We start from the raw sequence: 19,575 nt of genomic DNA, 5'->3' as shown, positions 1-19,575 counted from the left end.
GAGATCATGTCTTTGTTTCCTTCCAGGAAGCAATTGTCAAATGGCATCTCTTAAAAAAAAATCGGGAGAGCATTGGTACTGTGGTTTGCGCTGTGAATCTGGCCACCTGAGTTTTTGTTTTCTACCATTGCTGACATCAGTGGTGAGTGATGTCTGAACCGGTTCCTGCTCCTCCTCACCTTCACCAACCCGCATTGACGAGCGTGGCGAAGTATGATCAAGCAACGCCCATGAGCGACGTGGCGTAGGGAGGGCGACATTAACAAACGTCTGTCAAAGAAAATTGCAGTCAACCCCATTGCCCATACAATGCTATATATATAAATTTACCATTGTATTTTTTTTTGTAAACCTAAGACACCAGATTATAAAACGTATCCTCTACACGACAAAGCAGGTGTTATGAAACAAAGCGCACCGATTTGTGGAACGCCAACAGGAAACACCACCAGTTCCCACCTCATCTGGCAGCAATGGGAAGGTTGATTGGAATGCTCCTGTGTGTGTGTGATGTGTCTCTTTGTGTCTGCACATTTTTTTCTCGGAGAGGAGATACACGAACAGATGGACACATATCTCCCATCACCATCCACAAACGTGTATCGCGTTTTTGTTGTCACCGAGAGGTCAGGATGTCTTTCTAATAATATCTCTGCTAAAAATATCTATGGAATATATATGTGTGTGTGCGTATTGTATACAATATGGGGAGTGGTAGTGTAGCAGTTAGGGTGCCGCACTACGAACCGGGTGACCTGAGTTTGTCTGAACCGGTCCTGGGCCTCCCCTCTGTTGATTTAGCCTCACATGAGTACCTGGTGCTGTCGCCACTGGGGAGACAAAGGCGGCCGGGCGTGGTAATGGCCACCCACCCCCTCGTATACCGTGCCGTCCTTCATAGGTGTTTTCTAAGAGCACTTACCCCAACAGTGTAAAACATAGTGGGTTGACTGTTGTTTATATGCAACTACTGTATTGTTGAATACATTTTTTGAAATATCTCCTATGCACATGATATGAAAGTAAACAATCTATATATTTGTTGCATTTTTTTTTATCAATGTCATGCATAAACTTTTACATTAGTAACAAAAACATTTGATTAATTTGTATTATTACTAAGGTACATTTGTATTTGAAACAAATACTTGTATTTGTCTTTCTCGCAGATTAAACATTTGTTTTTAGAGTTGTTATTTTTACGTGAATGAGCAATTGACATGATGTGGGAAGTCTGGATATGTCTTCTGGACAATTGCACGCGTCTTGCTTCTCATTTAATCTTTAGACTTTCCACATTTACACTTTCCTTTAATTTCACGTACACTTCAGCTTTTTGATTGTCTTCGATTTAACAACTCACAAAGAAGTTCTCACAAGCAAGAGCAAGGCACAGCTCCCTTTGTGAAATATATTTTATTCCATCGTGCACGCATTTCCCTGTTGCGATGAGATTTCTCTTAAATTTACAAAAATTCTTGGGTGCAAATTAATTCTCTGTTGAAGGGGCAACTGCAGTCCACATCTCATGCCACTCTCCACCTTGTGGTTTAATTCCTGCATGTTATCGATGAGATTTCTCTTAAATTTACAAGAATTCTTGGATATAAATGTTTTATTCTCTGTTGAAGGGGCAACTGCAGTCCGCATCTCATGCCACTCTCCATCTTGTGGTTTAATTCCTGCATCTTGCAGTCGTAGCAAAGCTTCACCATCAACTGGAACCTGGAGCTCAAAATCAGACTAAAGCGCAGCGCTCGCTGTGCCCTAACATTGTAAAGGCGCCTGCAGACAATTGCCTGGTCTCACTGTGTCCGCTCTACAGGCTGTTTATCTGTCAATCAGTGCAACAAGCACGGAGGCATGGAAATGGTAATTACCAGCGTGGCATCGGGATGTGTCGGATAAAACATTTCCAAACCGCTGCATGACGAATGGCGAAATAACGTCATGATGGATATAGCAGCAGCATTGACAGGCTTGGTGCAAAGCAGAGGCATGATTGCTAATTCCAGTAATAGCTGAAGAGCAACCACAGCTGTTTAGGAATACTGTTGGGTGAAGGTATCCCAACGTCGTACCGTTTTCTGGAGTTATTTGCTAATACTTCACCGCACTGCTCAGGAATGGACCCACTTCACCAGCCACAGTTTATGCAGACGCATATCAGCCTAGCATCTCTCACACTCTACGAGCGGACATCACAATTGTGGGTGTAAAATGGGCCGCTAAATGCCGAGAACGCATTGCAGCACAGACGAGACACAGAGGCCTGGCCCAGAAAACCACTGCCACCACCACCACCATCTCTCCTCTCCAGCTATGGCAGCAGTCTTCCCCTCCTCCGAGCCAGGGCATGTGACGCACGTCACGTGCCCTGTAATTAACCCAGCTCTGTGAATCCCATGCCTCGGGGTCACCCAGTTTAATCCTATAATCACAGCTTGTTGGGGTCACAAGTAAAATGGGCCCGGAGGTCTGGCCTGGGGCAGAGATGGGCGAGGTCGTAGGGGGTGTAACTGGTCTCAGATTTACGCGGTGAGATGTTGGTGGTGCTCGGTCCTTGTTTGCGAGGCGGTCGTGCGCCCGTGTTATTGCATCCTCGTCACCAGTCGTAATGCAAAGTCATCATCAGCGTCGTCACGCGACACCTGCGCAGTGGCTGAGCCACTGCCAACACGTGTTTATTGATTGTCTTGCAGATTTCCACTCACTGATAACAAAGATGACCCCAATATAACCATTGAGACTGATGGGTCAGGTGCTGTTCGCGAGCACGGCACAGCAGATGGAGGCAGTGGTTTGGCGAGCACCACTCCTGGCTGCGTTTGTCTGCCTAATGCCGATATTTACACACCAAAGCAGATGTTTATTTCAGGCCGAGTCGATCTAGAGGAGGCCAAGTTCAGATACCACTGTTCCACGTTTGTATGTGTTCTCTTGTGCATTCGCTATGTTTGCATTCACTCATATAAGCCACCCGCACACAATTCTCGAACGTCACTTAAAAAAAAAGATTTCTTTTTGATTCAACTTACCGAACTCACAGCCTCAACACCGACAGCTCTGCCACTCTCATTAACTGCAGTCATTCCGAGCCTATGACTTTGCGCACGTGATTGCACCTGCAGTGTTTGTGCACACAACGAGGCAATGAAACACGGGGGGACGGCGAAGTGGTTTGGGTAAAATGTAACGTGTTTACTGTGGAGTGCTCGACGCTCACAAGGCCAAAACAAAACACTCGAACGAGCTTCTACATTTCTCTCTCTCACTCTCTTCAAATATGCACCTAACCAGTCACTGCAAAGAGTCATTCTGCCCACGATTTAACTTAAGGATCAAAGTACAAAAAAAATGCAGTCTGCGGAACGTTGTCTATAAGCGAGGCTCACGCACGCCGCTTTTAAGCAGATATACTTTTGCATCGTCGCCGGTTGAGAAAAAGCGTCGTCAGCCGCTATATATGTACGTGTTGAGGGAGGCTATAAATTACACACCCACGCGCGTGTGTCAAAAAAGGAACACTGCCCATTTCACACGGGCAGACATTGAGATTTGAGCGTTTGTGAATGAAAAAACAAATTGACAAACTTAATTGTTGGAAAATTACACTCCAGACAATAGTATAAAGTCAACACAGTTAGGGTTACTGAGCCCCATTGTGTTTTTGTTATGCTGTTCCCCCATAAAAAACAACAACCTCGAGTTAAAAAAGTAGCACGACTGTTAACTGGCCTAGGTTCTAGAAACAAGCGTTGTTTAGCAGGCGATTTTCATTATTATGACCGCCATACGACAGCGCGTTCAGCCCACAAACTCATGCAACAAGTTGTCAACGCAGCAAATGAATAAAACCATTGACACTGTGGAAAACGTCTCAAACATCAGGGTTTCACCACGTGACCACGGAACGAGAGAACGTACAATTCATAAAACTTTGGCTTCTTTTAAGAAATGCTCGTACAAAGATAATTATTAGACATGGACACAATGATACTCAATGCTGGCTGCCAATGTCTCACCATGATCTTCAGTATTTCAGTCGTCATTTAGTTTGTTTAAATAGTTGACCTTATATAATTACAAATGTAAAAATGTGTGCAAGTGTAGTTTGGTACTAAACACATTTAAGAGGCACGTGTGAACACCTTCATAAGTGCTCGCTAACAGCACATGCTCCAACAGTCTCTTAAGGCTATACGGGGGATCTTTGTCTTTGTGTTGTTGTTCGTAATAGGCACTTGCTAACAGGAGGTTTACTCAGTCTAATCAGGCTTAAGGGATGATCTTATTGTTTATATGGTTGATACATGTTCACGTATAGGGCCAAAGAGTTCGGTATTAAAACATAACCTTTATGTAACCTTTAAGTGTTTTACCATAATCTGTTGTTTGTTGATATTCCGAACGGGAATTGCTTTTCCAGAAATTGTTTGTCGCAATGTATGTTCAATGGCCTTAAAACAGATAAGTAATACGTCTGGATTAAAAACGTATTTGTAAAAAAAAGAAGTAAAATATTGCAGACATTTGGTCTGAGAGCACATTTAAACGGCAGTGTTTGCCACAAACTAGGGAGCGGGTCACCCTGCATTTGACTCTTGACCAGTCGAGTCTGGCATGCGTGTAAACACAGCAAAGAGTGCGACTTGGTGAGAACATCCGATTCGCATGCTCTTGCAGACATATCCTGAGCCCACTTAGAGCCGAGGCACGGCTGACAACACATTGATCAATGTTAGCTTATTAAGAGAACACGCTAATTGTGAGAGGAGTACAATGGGTGTTTTAACACAATTTGGTTTGACTAATAGGTGTATTGTTCTGCACTGTTAGGAACAGCGGCACTGGGCAGCATTTATTGATGACGCTTTCAAGTTACGTTAACATTGCCATCTGTGATGTCTAAAACGCGCGTTGGTTTACCTTGTGCAAGTGCAAGATCTTATTTAGCTTATCATGTAATTCTAAACATTAACAGCACCACGTTATAACCTTCACATCGACGTTAAGGCACATTCTTCAAGCTCTTAGACGTAAAAAAGACACATTGAAAATCTTCATGCCTAAGGCAATGAAAAAGTTTAGACTGCTTTTCTTGACAGAACTCGGTAGAGTTGTAGACATTTTTTTGTTCAGATGCATGACATTTGGTAAACGTTGATGGCATTAAATGACGTTAAAAGTCAGCATGAACTGGAACGCATCATTCCAGTCATCTGGTATCATCACCCACAACATTGAAAAAACTCGAGTCATACGATTTGTGTTCTGTTCTGCTCTAAAACCATTTTTTTTACTGCTTTCATGCTGTTTGCACGCATGTGTTGTAGAGGTTTAGAAAATAGATTTGTCAAGCAGGTAGAGTGGAAGCCTCTAGACCAGCGATTCTTAACCTGGGGTGCACGCACCCACTGGGGGGGTGCGAGATGCCCTTTCTGGGGGTGCGAGGCATAGCCAGATTTTTTTTAAAGATAAATAATGGAAATAAAAATTTAGCATGGGCACGTAAGTACAACTACTTTGTTTCATCAAACCTATGTACTTATTAACATCATACATGTTGTGAGAATAGGTTTTCCCCTTTTATCTGGCAACAAAACAGGTGTTAATATGTTAAAACACCAAACTGAAACCTTTTACAAGGAATCATGTCTGCATTAACCACAATACTTGTGGTCAGAATGCAAACAAGAAACATACTCTGATAATATATGCATTGTCTTTGAAACTGATTGGTCCACACCAGACAGCTTTCTTTTGAGCCTCGTCTCAAAACGGTGTTAGACCAGAGGACGCCAAAAGGCGTACACAGCTCAAAGACAATGCACTATCAGAGTAATGAGAGCTCGGGGTTAGAAGCTACATCATGGGACCTCTTTTGCCAGTACCAAAATATGAGAATAGGTTTTCCCCTTTTTTCTAGCAACAAAATTGGTGTCAAGATTTCGATTTAAAGCTTTCGTGACTGCAGGGATTTATATTATTGGTTCTTTCGGTAAAGTCACGAAGAAGGGAAATAATAAAAAAATAAAACAATAAAATTCTCACGACGTTTCGATTGCAACACAAGCAATCACCATCAGGTGTGAAACCCACAGCAAGAAAATGTTATTATTTCCCTTCTACGTGACTTTATCGAAAGAACCAAGAATAGGTGTTAAGATGTTAAAACACCAAACTGAAACCCTTTACAAGTTGTAACGATCGAGAACCAACGGGCTTGCAAGGCTGCAGCAAGGCTGCAGCAAAGCTTACGAACCCACTGCTCAAGAGGAACGGAAAGGCATCAGCAAGTGGCAACGGGTCGGTTAGCCGGCTACGAAGCAGTGATCACGGGACCCCGAGTGCACACACGCACACAAAACCGCGTCCGCTCGCCCACGAAACATACGAGCAGTCCAATTACATTATCCGTGTGGGGCCCAACGCGTTTACACGTACAGTGATACTCTGGTTTACGCCGGCGGGATGCGTTCCTGAAAGGTGCGGCGACGAATATCGCCACGACGTGAATCAAAGCGTTCTATAGGGTGGCAGGTGGAGGCGAAGGCTCAGGAGGGACGGATAATGAGACAGGAAGATGCTGTCAACGACGCAAGTGTGCGGTCAAGGCGACGCAAACCAGGTCGCGGTGTTAATACATTTGCGACGTTAAAGCTTTCGTGACTGCAGGAATACATATTCTATGGGTCTTTCGGTAAAGCCACGTAGATAGAAAATTATAAAAAATATCACGTTTCGATCGCAACACAAGCGATAGAAGACGATTTGCTTGTGTTGCGATCGAAACGTCGTGATATTTACGTGGCTTTACCGAAAGACCCATAGAATACTCTAGAACTTGTTTCACACTGCCACAGTGTTAGAGACGCATGTTTGCCAGACTAGCAACAAAGCACAAGTCACTGTTTGTGACGATGTACTAGCAATTGCTGAACGTGGTGTTTACACAATACAGAGGCCGCCATCTGACATGGCGGCCATGCTTGTTAGATGGGTGGCAGATCTCCTCAATGTGGAACATTAGTTGATTATGCTGTGTGTGTTGGATAATTATCGGCACGTTGCTTTTTAATTTCAGTAATGCTATTTGTTTATTTTTGTCACGCTTTTATTAGTTTTTATTTCCACAACCATACTTCTCATTTCACAACACTTTATTCTACAACATACGTGGGGGCAACTGTACATCATTATTCGGATATTTTTGTTGATGAAATTGATGTCATCAGATTAATAAGATTGTTTAACAACATTTTTAATGATTGGGGTAATTTTAAAGAAACCATAGCACAATGTGAAGTAAAAAAATGTTTAAAGCGGCAGAGAAAAACAGTCCAAAACTGAATTTACACTAAATTAACCCACTGTCACCCAAAGAGAAAACAAATGTTACTCAAAAAAATCAAGCCAAAGCACTGATATTTAAACTACACTGGAAAATAATAATAATAAAATAATACAATGCGTATTTACGTATGTTATTCAATATAAATCTAAAAGCAGTCTCTATGTGTCCTATCTTACAAATTGTGAGAATATTTTGGCACACAGCTTTGGCATTGAGCTACTGAGAGGCACTGAGGAGAGAACAATTGGACGATTGCACAATCACTCCATGAAGAGATATCGTGAAGTGCATTTAACTCTGCCTGGAATGACCGATGGCCATTACCATGCAGCATGCAACTTTAAATGATTCTTAAAGCAATGATCTCCCAACTTCATTCCTTGTGGCCAAGCTTATCATGTCTAGCAACCAATCTGCAAATTACGAAACAAATCCAGCCTATTTCAACGTGAATATCCACGGCCAATGATCAATTGTCGCGTTTAGTGGTAAGCGTGGAAAGCAGTAGAAAATCGTGATTTGGGAACCATAAACGTTTTTTTTCTTCTTCATATTTCCATCATGGGGCCCCATGAAAACCGTTGAGCCACTTGAGTAGCACCACTGGAGGATGACATGACGTGAGAGGCACGAAGTCAAGGTCTCACTTTGGCAAGAAGCACGGCACGAGAGGCAAATGTGAAAACTCGCTGCAACTTCTCCCGATGCTGAAGAGACCACGGTGACATCTATGTCACCCTGAGAACATTAGTGGGATACTGAAAGTCAACTGTGATAGATTTATTTTTAAAGAAGAAAAGCCAAAGAGAACAAAGCAATGAAATAAAGTCAAGAAACTCTGGAGTGGTTTAAAAAAAAAATGTCATGTTGAAGTGCCTTATCTTCAGGCGGCACTCCTTGCAATATTACATGCTATTTTTTTTACATTTTTAAAGTTGCCATCAAACACACCCAAAAACCTATAGGCTACATTTCTAAACAAGCACATACAAAAATGTATTTCAATAGAAAGGCAATACTATCACAGTAATTATTTCACTTTTATATAAAGCACCAATAATGAATTACTGCAAGTTCTGATTAATGTTAAAAAAATTAAAGATAACTCAAAACCAATAAAATGAAAAAAAAATGGAAGGGAGAAACCACAGGGTGAGTGCTTCGGCTGTCGTGACGTTTAGCACCGATGCGCTGGGTGGAGAGCACGAGCCCTCCCGACGCGAACTCGCGCAAGATCACCCGCAGAGCGGCGCGAGAGTTACACTTCTGAGCTGTTGCTGCTGCTGCTGTTGCTGCCTCCGTAGAGCCGCTGCGGCTGCGGCGGCATCATGGGTTCGCTGCTCCCGCCGCCGTGCGGCCGGTGACCCGCGCCTCCCGCCTTCCCTCCCGCCGGGCGGCCGCCCCCACCGCCGTCTCCGCGGCGCCACCGCCGCCGGGACGCGGCCAGGACGACGAACAGCGCCACGCTCACCGCCAGCAGCACGGCCGCCGCGCCGCCCACGATCGCCGGCACGGACGGCGCCGCCCCCCCGTCCTCCCCGGCGTCCCCGTCGTCGTCGCCGCCGCGATCCCGGGAGCCCCCGCCCCGGCGGTCGCCCGGTCGCCCGCGGTCGTCCGCCGAGCGCGACTGGTCGAGGCCGGCGGAGAGGCGGGCCGCCGCGCCGGGCTCCAGCGAGATGTGCTGGATGTTGGTGCCGCGGCTGTTCTCCTCGCCGATGTCCTGCGCCAGGGAGGGCTCGCCGGAGTCGCCCGCGGCCCTGCGGTGGCGCAGCGGGCGGGCGAGGGGGGCGACATCGCCCGCGGCCGCGCCGCCGCTCGTCGCCGACGACACCGAGTGGAAGCGGAAGAGCGTGCGCTCGGCGCTGCGCTTGCCGATGCCGCGGTTGGCGGAGCTCTTGGAGCGCACCGTGTAGATGGTGTGGATGTACCACTCGCGGCCCGAGGACACCTGAGGGTGAAACGCGTAGCATCTGAGTGGGTGCCCTGGAAATGCTTTGATAGCCCACGTGTATTGGCAGCTTCACGGGAACACTTGCGATCCACTCTGGGTTTTTTTTATCGTATCATCGATTCGCAGATGGCCATGTAATGAACGTAATAATTAACGATTTTCATCCACTTAATCTGCCACAAAAGCATCGTTTCTTGACGATTATATTCAGTGGATTGCAAATTATTTTCCAGAACACCTCCATTAATGAATTTACACATCATTGCATAGGACCAAGCATTGCATATCAGCATTACCTTTGCACCAACTTTCTATAGATCAGGCCAAGAACCTCATAACTACTATCATGTACTACTATCACGTACTACTATAGTGTTTTTGTTTTGTTTGTTGTTATAACGTTATTACCCGCCCCTACTGGACATTTGTGAAAAACAGCTTCATAGCTCATCGGATTCCTTCCAGCATAAATAAATATTCTGATTTAAAACAACTCAGTAGTCCTTGATTACATCCAGTTCAAAATGGACATTGTGTGGCTCATCCATCGCAGGGCTCCAGCACGAGGCCTGGGCGGGCAGAATCGGCCCTACCTGGAAGAGTGGCGTGGAGTCGATGCGGAACCCGTCCGAGCCCGGCTGCTTCACGAGTGGCAGGGCCTCCGGGTCGTCGATAGCCAAGCGGGAGTTGAACGGGACGTTCCCAAACACCGTGGCCTGCGTCTCAGGCTGAGCTTTGTCCTGCACGCGTCCAAGCGCAGCCAGCCAGAGACCGCCGCTTTACACACTGAGGCCAGTGCTGATTCTGAGTGCACGGTAAGTTGAGCTTGTGTCGCACCGTACGTAGCCAACCGCGCTCATCGGAGGTACGGGGGTGGCGGACAATATACTAAACAAAAATAGGGTGATGAAAATGAATATTGGTTCCCCACAAACGTTTGTTCTCTCGTGGAAATAATGTTTGTCCGCACCCACATTACTTATTTGGACCCGTGGGTTAAGGTTAGGGAAAGTTTTACCAAAGCGATTGCATGAAGAGTTAAATCTATACTGAAAATGTACCAAGCAACTGTTTGAAAAAGGGTCTTAAAATTAAGGCTCCATTTCAAAATGCATGGATATAGGGTAATATGCAAATAGAGAGAGAGAGAGAGTGCTTTGCTACAAAAATATAAGTGGGTACAAATATTCCTAAGAGGAACCATTATTCTCAAACATTGGTTGCGAGCAGGAATGTATGTTTCTTTCTTGGGGGAAATATATAGGGAGGAACACGTGTTTGTGTACAATGGCACGTGATCATACAGTAATGCTGCCTCGATATGCAGTAAGAGAAGGTGGTGCAGCTATCACCACGAACATCTCGCTGACCTTTGTCTCCCCACACAATGTTGCTCGCCCTATCAAATCATGAACTCTTTGTAGGCTAAGTTTATCTAAGCGCGGTTCGGATAACAATTTCCTCTCGCACGCAAGAGGAACACAATCTCATTCCACAACGCAACAAAAATCGCGGTGCGCGGTAAAACAGTGTTTCAAAATCTGGTGCCTACGGCCTGACTCGGTGGGAAAGTCGGCGAGTCCTGCTAATGCCGAGGTCAGCCGGGACCCAGCGCTCACCAATATCTTGAAGCGATAGAGCAGCGAGGGCGCGTCCGCCAGGCACCCGTACTCTGCGCGCGTTGGACTGTACTTGGGCACGTAGCCGTCGGCCCCCGTGCACAGGAACACCTTCTCGATGGTGCAGATGAACGAGTCGCCCAGGTTTTGCACCGGGTCCACCATCACTCGGCCGTATATCGTGCTGCCTGTAAGCGGCACAGACAACGACAAAGACGAAGATTCCCCCTTGTAGCCTGAACGGACTGTTGGGGCAAGTGCTGTTAGCGAGTAGCAGCCTGCATGGCATACTAGCAAGTGGGTGGCCGGCACCAATGCCTGGCCACCTTTGTCTCCCTAGTAGTGATGTTTACACATCGCACCAGGTTCTAATTTGAGGCTTAGTCGACCTAGGAGAGGCACAGGACTGGTTCGGATCATCATCATCACTAGCGTTGGCTGTGAGCTGGAATTGAACTCGTGTCGCTGGGTTCGTAGCACAGATACACACACGCATGGGGAGCGGTGGGGAGCTTAGCGTCATATAATGTTACGATCTGCCTTGTCTACAAACGTCAGCTTTTAGACCTTCAACAATGTAGAATGTCGTATTCTTTGGGTCTTTCGGTAAAGTCACGTAGATAGGTAAAAAATTCTTTTTTACAAAAATAGTATTTTTTTCTCTCCACCTGATGACGACCGCTTGTGTTGTGATCGATGTCGTAGTTTAAAAAAAAAAATTGAACCTATCTACGTGATTTTACCAAAAGACCCAAAGAATATGAATTCCTGCAGTCACGAAAGCTTTAAAAGTCAAGATTTTATGTAGATTTAAAAAAAAAAAAAATTTTCCCACCGCTCACAATGTGGTTATATTTCATAGACACGAGTAAGCGTGCGCAACAACAAAAACACTAAGCCGCGTACCGCCAATGTGTGTGGGATCTCGGCCGCGGTAGACACTTACCCTCCGTGAAGGCCGTGTCTGTGCCTTCGCCGAAGCCCATGGAGCCGTCCGACAGCCACAGCGCCTTCTTGGAAAGCAGGTGCATCTGGGTGTTGAGACTGAACTCTGTGGCCACAGGGTCGCTCACCTACAAGACGACACAGCACGGCATGTCACGGCCCTTTGCTATCGTATTCGCAACGACGCCTGTGTATGTACGTTATTCATAATACACGTTTTTGGGTCAGATCGCGTTATTTATAAATGTGTCGTAACCCTCCACCACCCGACACGGCGGGCAATCGGCAAAAAAGTGTCACGTTGACAAAAGACAAATAGTTCACTACTTTAGCCCACCGGTGCAATGTGTTGAAGAGTGAAACCACAACATTTACAATTTTTGAAAGCCTACGTGTTAAACTATGTACGTTATGTTGGGACTTCTTTCGCGCCGTACGTAGCCAACCACGCTCAACGGAGGTGCGGTGAGAACAACTCCATTGTCCTGAACCTCAAAGTTCAGTTTTAACTTCAGTGGCCAGAGAAAGCTCGCAAATCACCCTCACCATAACGCGCATGCTTTATCCACTTCCGGATGAATGCCTTTCCAAGCTTTCACCATCCATGATGATGGCCCGGCAAAGCCGAATTCCATCTCTCTCCTCTGTGTAATAAACGACTGGACCACGATGTCTGGCTCAGTGTCCTTTATTATTCGGTTCGTGCTGTACACCCACACGGCTGTCTTTACTCTGTAGCTTCTCCACGGTGCTGACTCCAATGTCGGCCCGATCCACAACAGCAGCTCCGCTGCTGTTTCTCTCACACAGCCCCCCTTGGCTGTACTCTCTGCTGCTCTTCTCCCTCCGCAGCTCTCACAGCTTCTTGCTCTCTCTCTCTCTCTCTCCGCAGCTCCTCCTGGCAGCCACACCGCTGCCTCTAACACGCAGCCCTCCTGGCTGTCTCCTCCCCAGCTGCACACCACTCCGCAGCTTCCTCTTATCTTCGGGGTTGGCTCCCGATCGCCGTCGGCGCCCCCCCTCTCCACACTTGCCCGCGTGGCCTCACTCTTTTCCGCTCACACCCCGACTACCTTCCCCTTCCGGTTTACCCGCTTAAAGCCCCGAACCTTACCCCCACGTCACATGACTCCACCCCCCGTGACGTCACCTCCGGAAGGTCGCTTACGCCCGCATTACACCACCCTCCCCCGTAGAAAAATCCCAGCCGACCTCGGCTGACCAATAGCAAATCGTAATGCGGCGAACCGAGCTTCCCCCCCTAAAGGACACTAAGCATATAATGTAACAACAAGAACAACAACAACGCAATGAACATCAACGATCGTACAAAAGCATGCAATAAATACAACTGTAAGAAAAAAATAACAAGACAGCAACAATCAACGAAACGTAAGCGATTTGGAACGTGTGCGGGTCGCCGGCCCGTCCCGGACGGTCGGCGGCCCACTCGCAGAACGGGAACGCGATGAAAGTCGAGGAATGACAGGGGGTAATCCCCCTGTCGCAGCTGGAAGTCCACCGACGTCCCGTGTCCCTAAAGAGTTAGTCTTGGGCTTGTCCTGTGACCGTGCCCGCAGCTGGGTCGGAAGGGCTGCAGGGCTCGAAGGTCCCGCAGACCTGGCAGGCGTCCTCCGAGCAGGGCCCCTCGTCCCCCGCAATGTCACGGCCGGCCTGTCTGGAACAGGTACGACAGGCGCTCCAGCGAGATCAATGGACGCAGGCAGGGGAGAGTCAGCAGCAACAGACCCCGGCAAGGCAACATTGGGGGATGACGCATCATGTAAGGGAGCAACATATGGTTTCAAGCGCGACGTATGCACAACCCAGCGACGAGACCCAATCTGGACGCGTGCTGTCTGTGGGTTGGGAACCGCAATGAGGCGTACGGGACCATGCCAGGGTTTGTGCAATTTCGGCGAGGTCCCCGGACGTACCTGTGGACAATGAAGCCAGGCTAGGTCCCCAACCTTCCAAGGGCACTCCCCCTCAGACCGTCGCGCATATCGCTCGTTCCGGGCCTGGGCTTTGGCCGTAGCCACGCGGGCATTCTCCCGCGCCTCCGTGACTCGGCGAACCGTGTCCTGAATGTATTCAGGAAGTGGTTTACGAGGTCCCTTCACCCCAGTTCCCAATTGCACATCCACCGGCGGCACGTTTTCCCGACCATACATAAGGTAAAACGGCGAATATCCTGTAGCCGCATGAGGCGTCATCCTGTACGCCGAAAGCACCCCGGGGATGTGCAGATCCCAATCTGATTGTTGTTCACTCACGGTGTGGCAAAGCATGGCAGACAATGTCCTGTTCAGCCGTTCAACCATACCATCCGTCTGCGGATGGTATGGGGATGTCCGTACTTTCTTAGTCCCAAGGCCCGCGCACACTTCCGCCAATAATTTAGAAGAGAAATTCCTGCCCTGGTCCGTGAGGAGTCTCTCAGGCGCCCCCTTATCCATAATATACCCAAACAAAAAGGCGTCGGTAATGGCCGCGGCCGACTGATCGGGCAACGGCCAGGCCATCGGCCAACGGGAGAGGTACTCAACCCCTACCAGCAAATATTTATTACCCCTCGCCGATGGTGGAAAAGGTCCCAATATGTCCAGTGCCACCAATTCATTGACTCGAGACACCTGAATCGACTGGAGAGGCGGCACGTAAGGATGTTTCGGCGGCTTACGTTGTGCACACGCAGGGCACGCGCGCACGTGCCCTACGACATCTGTCGCCATGCCGTGCCAAAAATAATGACGTTGCAACGTCAACAAGGTCTTCTGCACCCCTAAATGTAAGAGAGTGTCACAATGGAGGGTTCTAATCAACTCGAACCGCAAGGACGTTGGTACCACCAGGCGCCAACGTTCCTGGAACCCCTCCCGCCACATAAGCAGACCATCTCGGAGAGCGGTTTGCGGCCCCACAGCCGTACTCGGACTCCCATCGTCCTTAGCAGACCGCTTCCGCAAGGACACCAATGACTCATCCATCATCTGTTCCCGGATCCAGACAGACCGCGGCAGATTCAAAACCCCGTCAGCCGGTCCCGGTTCCATCGGAGTGTCCGACTTCTCGACGGCCAACGTGAGCGGCTGAGGGGGGTTTGGAATCGGCGAACACCTATGCGTCCCCGACTCACATTTACAAGGGGCGCGCCGCGGTAATCTGGAAAGTGCGTCAGCGTTCGCATGGCGCACTCCCTTCCGATGTTGAATTTGGAAGGAAAATTCCTGTAGCGTGTCCAACCAACGTGCCAACTGTCCGGATGGCTGGTCAATTTTAAGGGCATATTGCAAGGCCGCATGATCCGTACGCACAATAAAAGAACGACCGTAGAGGTATGGTCGAAATTGCCGTAGGAAAAAAACAACCGCCAATAGTTCTCTGCGAGTGACACAGTAGCGGGTTTCCGCAGGAGACAAGACTCGGCTACCATACGCCACGACACGCTCTACACCCCCTTTAGACTGTGATAACACCGCCCCAATACCTGTGTCACTCGCGTCCGTATCAAGAATGAATGGGTGATCGAAATCGGGATAATCCAATGTTGGGGCCGTGGCCAATAGATCACGCAGACTCCGAAAGGCCGCCTCCTCCGGCTGTCCCCAAACAAACTTCCGTCCTTTACCCGTAAGGAGATGCAAAGGCCTCGCAATCGTCGCAAAACCCGGCACGAATCTTCGGTAATACGAGGCAAATCCCAAAAACCGCCGAACATCCCCCACGGTGGCCGGAGTCGGCCAATCCCGGACGCACGCCGTCTTTTCCGGATCCGTGGACACTCCCTCAGCGCTCACAATGTGCCCCAAATAGCGGACGGACCGTTGCAGTAGGTGACATTTCTTTGGTTTGAATTTCAATTTGGCAGAACGCATCCTCGTGAACACTGTCTCCAGCCGCGTCAAATGTTCATCGAATGTGCGGCTGAAGACAATGATATCGTCCAAATATATAAGACATGTCTCCCACTGCAACCCCGTCAAAACGAGCTCCATCAATCTTTGAAATGTAGCAGGGGCCGCATTCAATCCCATCGGGAGACAGTTGAATTGAAATAACCCCTGCGGCGTACGGAATGCGGTTTTCTCCCGTGAGGACTCGTCAAGGGGAAGCTGCCAAAATCCCGAAGAGAGGTCCAGTGTGGAAAAGAACTTAGCCCCCGACAATGCGTCGAGGGAGTCATCCATACGCGGCAGGGGGTACGCATCTGCCACCGATATCTTATTCAATTTGCGGAAATCAACACAAAATCGCAATTTGCCATCCTTCTTCTTAACCAAGACGACTGGAGCGCCCCATGGGCTGTTAGATGGCGATATAATGTCCGCAGCCAACATGTCTTCCACTGCCCCCCGTACGTGTTCTCGCTCCGCAGGACTCATCCGATGCGAATTTAATCGAATAGGGGCAGCATCGCCCGTCTCAATGTGATGGTAAAGCAAGGAAGTGCGGCCCAAATCCAAATCATCGGAGCTGAACACGTCGGAATATGTCAACAACAATTTACGCAGCGCACCACGTTGCTCCATGGACAGGGAAGAATTTTCGTCACATAATTGAGCAACCCAACGATCATCCGAACTCCTTGGCTCGGAAACCCCAGCAACAACTCCCCGGCTATGTGGACAATCATGGGTCGCAAACGCCGTAGTGGCATGTGCCACAACCGTACCGGCCGGGACACGGACGTTTTCTCCCCCCGCATTAAGCACCTGTAAAAACGGTAATTGATCCGGCCGGACGATGGTCTGTGCCCCCACTAACGCCAACCCGGTTGTTATCGTGGCGGACGGTGACAACAAGACCCCTACTGCTCCTAGCCGATCAGGCAGGGGCTTCCGATACCGCAAGGGTATAAGCATCTGTGTACCAGGTGGGATGTCCACAGATGCGACGGACAGCGCCTGCACTTGTACGGCCGAAGCAGGTCGCCCCCAGGGCGACGGCAGAAACGAGATTTGACGGCCCCCCGGCAGTTCAATACAATTCTCATTGATTTTGATCAAAATGGGCATCTTAGCCAAAAAATCGGTGCCTAACAAACAAGGAACCGCCAAAGATCTCGATATCAACACAACACCCGAGGCCGACACATCCCCAATAGATATCTTAGCATCCACCTGACCCACGATACCCATGCTACCCCCGTTCGCAGCGACGCACGACCCATAAACCGGACGCACAGCCCGCGACGGAATGCCCAACAGATGGAAAATGACATCCGATATAATAGTCGCAGACGCGCCCGAGTCGACCAAAATGCGCACGTCCACACCTTGTATGGACCCCGGTACAGTGGACGAACCCGTAGCGGCCGCGACAACTCTCCGTGCCAATTTGCGCCACTGCGTAACTGAATGACAAGGCCCCGTCGATGGCCTTTCTTTAACAACAACAATAGGATCGCGCAACACAGGTGGTGGGTGAGGTGGAAAGCCTTGCCGAGTGTCTGGTGCGTGCCGACATGCCTGTTTCGGAGGATCTTTAGCCGACTTGACCGGTGCCGAGGCCTCCTGCTGCGGCGGAGCCGGGAAGCGGGCCCAGCAGTCTCTGGCGTAGTGGCCCCTACGCCCGCAGCGGAAACATTCGGCCTCGTTGCGCCGAAGCGCAGGCCTCGCCTCCTGACGGCCCCGTTCTGGTAGCACCGCGCGCGGTCTCGGCCCGCCGCGTCCCGTCCATGGAGCGGAGGCGGCCGTCAGTTGTTGAGGGCCCCGGTCATCCGGAACATAGACGGCCTGCGCAGGGTTCCACCCCAGCGCCTCCTCTTCTTTGACGGGCTCCCCCGTCCACGCCGTCACTTGTTTCCAGCGACGGAGGTTGAATTGCGCATCGAGACACTTAGCAGCCATCCGGGAAGTTAGCTTCTCATGCCCACACACAGGCATGGGGATCCCTAGATCCCGAGACAGCTCCAACATTTTCCCTAATATGAGAGGCTCCAGCAGGTCCTGTGGCGTCTCAGGATAAGCTGCCATGGCCAGCTCCAGCACCGCACCCCTGAACGCCACGGGCGACTCCTCTGGTGCTCGTTGTCGTTGAGCGAATCGCCGATGCGCATCATCTGGTGGCTCATAAGCATCGGCCATTTCTTGAAAAACACCACGTAAAGTTGCCTTCTTATCGGTCGCTATGGAACGGAAGAATCGGACAGATTCGTCGTCCAGGAGAGTCGGCAACACCTCCAAAGCCTCCGCATCGGTCCATCTTGCTGTGCGTACCGCCGCCAAGAAGCGGCAGGCGAACGCGCTCCAGTCCCCACCGACGGAAAATTCTTTAACTGTTGTAAGGTGGCGACTCCGACTCCTCTTCCCGCCGTCTTCCAATGGTGGTGGTTGTGATGGCAAATTCAAAATGGCGTCGGCCCGCGGCGTGGCCAAGATGGCGGTTTGGCGCCACGGAGCGCGCAAAATGGCGGCCTCTTGCCGCGTGGGCAATGGCGGCGGCAGGACAGGCAACGTGGCGGCCCGCGGAGCACCACTTGCATCATCCATCGTCCCTGGCGCGACGAGATGGCATAGATGCGCCAGGACGTCCTTAAGTGCCTCCAGTTGTACCGCCATCGCTTGCCATCGTTGATCCGCGTCTGATGATGTCGACGGACCCGCCACCGCGCCAACATCCTCCACTCCCGTTCCCGTGGTCTCCTCAGCCGGGCTCTCCTCCACCACCCCAACAGGATCCGCGGTTGGAGGGAGTTCGTCGTCGTCGGACGAAGAAGCCGATGCAGGCGCCGGATTAACTTTCTTCCTCACTTGTTTCGACATGCCGTTGCACTTCTGACACCAGTGTAATAAACGACTGGACCACGATGTCTGGCTCAGTGTCCTTTATTATTCGGTTCGTGCTGTACACCCACACGGCTGTCTTTACTCTGTAGCTTCTCCACGGTGCTGACTCCAATGTCGGCCCGATCCACAACAGCAGCTCCGCTGCTGTTTCTCTCACACAGCCCCCCTTGGCTGTACTCTCTGCTGCTCTTCTCCCTCCGCAGCTCTCACAGCTTCTTGCTCTCTCTCTCTCTCTCTCCGCAGCTCCTCCTGGCAGCCACACCGCTGCCTCTAACAAGCAGCCCCCTCTCTCTCTCTCTCCGCAGCTCCTCCTGGCAGCCACACCGCTGCCTCTAACACGCAGCCCTCCTGGCTGTCTCCTCCCCAGCTGCACACCACTCCGCAGCTTCCTCTTATCTTCGGGGTTGGCTCCCGATCGCCGTCGGCGCCCCCCCTCTCCACACTTGCCCGCGTGGCCTCACTCTTTTCCGCTCACACCCCGACTACCTTCCCCTTCCGGTTTACCCGCTTAAAGCCCCGAACCTTACCCCCACGTCACATGACTCCACCCCCCGTGACGTCACCTCCGGAAGGTCGCTTACGCCCGCATTACATCTGTATGAACTGATCTCATTGCTACATATTCATGGTGTGTTGTCCTGTCTGGTGTGTTATAAAGTTTGCCTGCCATTCCATCGACGTCCATCCATCCCTTCTAGCAACGAGTCCTACGCAATCCCACCCGCGTTTCATAACAATCCATACAAGGTCCTCAATTTCAATCTGTTTCCTCATCGATGTGCTCCTCATCCCATCTCTCAGCGTAATACGTACAAGGGGATAACGCAAAAAAATACTCTTCACAGGATCATCGGGCAGCCTACTTGCTGCCCTGCACGCTGCCCTTTCTTGCAGGAGTTTTGCGTGGACATC

General features: G+C 49.8%; 1 protein-coding gene across 2 annotated transcripts in view; it reads right to left on the bottom strand.

Moving 5' to 3' along the window:
• Positions 1–8,563: 8,563 nt before the first annotated feature.
• LOC144936134 (FRAS1-related extracellular matrix protein 2-like) overlaps positions 8,564–19,575 on the bottom strand; it is a 66,271-nt gene continuing 55,259 nt past the window's right edge. The window contains exons 21-24 of one of the 2 annotated variants that reach the window (XM_078863025.1): positions 11,870–12,000; positions 10,928–11,111; positions 9,902–10,048; positions 8,564–9,305 (exon numbers count right to left, since the gene is read on the bottom strand). In XM_078863025.1, coding sequence (XP_078719151.1) covers positions 8,616–9,305; positions 9,902–10,048; positions 10,928–11,111; positions 11,870–12,000 — 1,152 coding nt within the window. In that variant the 3' untranslated portion in view covers positions 8,564–8,615. Of the gene's footprint in view, positions 9,306–9,901; positions 10,049–10,927; positions 11,116–11,869; positions 12,001–19,575 lie in introns of both variants that reach the window. The other variant, XM_078863024.1, reaches the window with a different exon arrangement.

The sequence above is a fragment of the Lampetra fluviatilis genome, chromosome 15, assembly GCF_964198595.1.
Source record: "Lampetra fluviatilis chromosome 15, kcLamFluv1.1, whole genome shotgun sequence".
NCBI classification, from domain to species: Eukaryota; Metazoa; Chordata; class Hyperoartia; order Petromyzontiformes; family Petromyzontidae; genus Lampetra; species Lampetra fluviatilis.
Note: the sequence above shows the minus strand (reverse complement) of the source record. Positions and strands in the feature narration are given on the sequence as shown.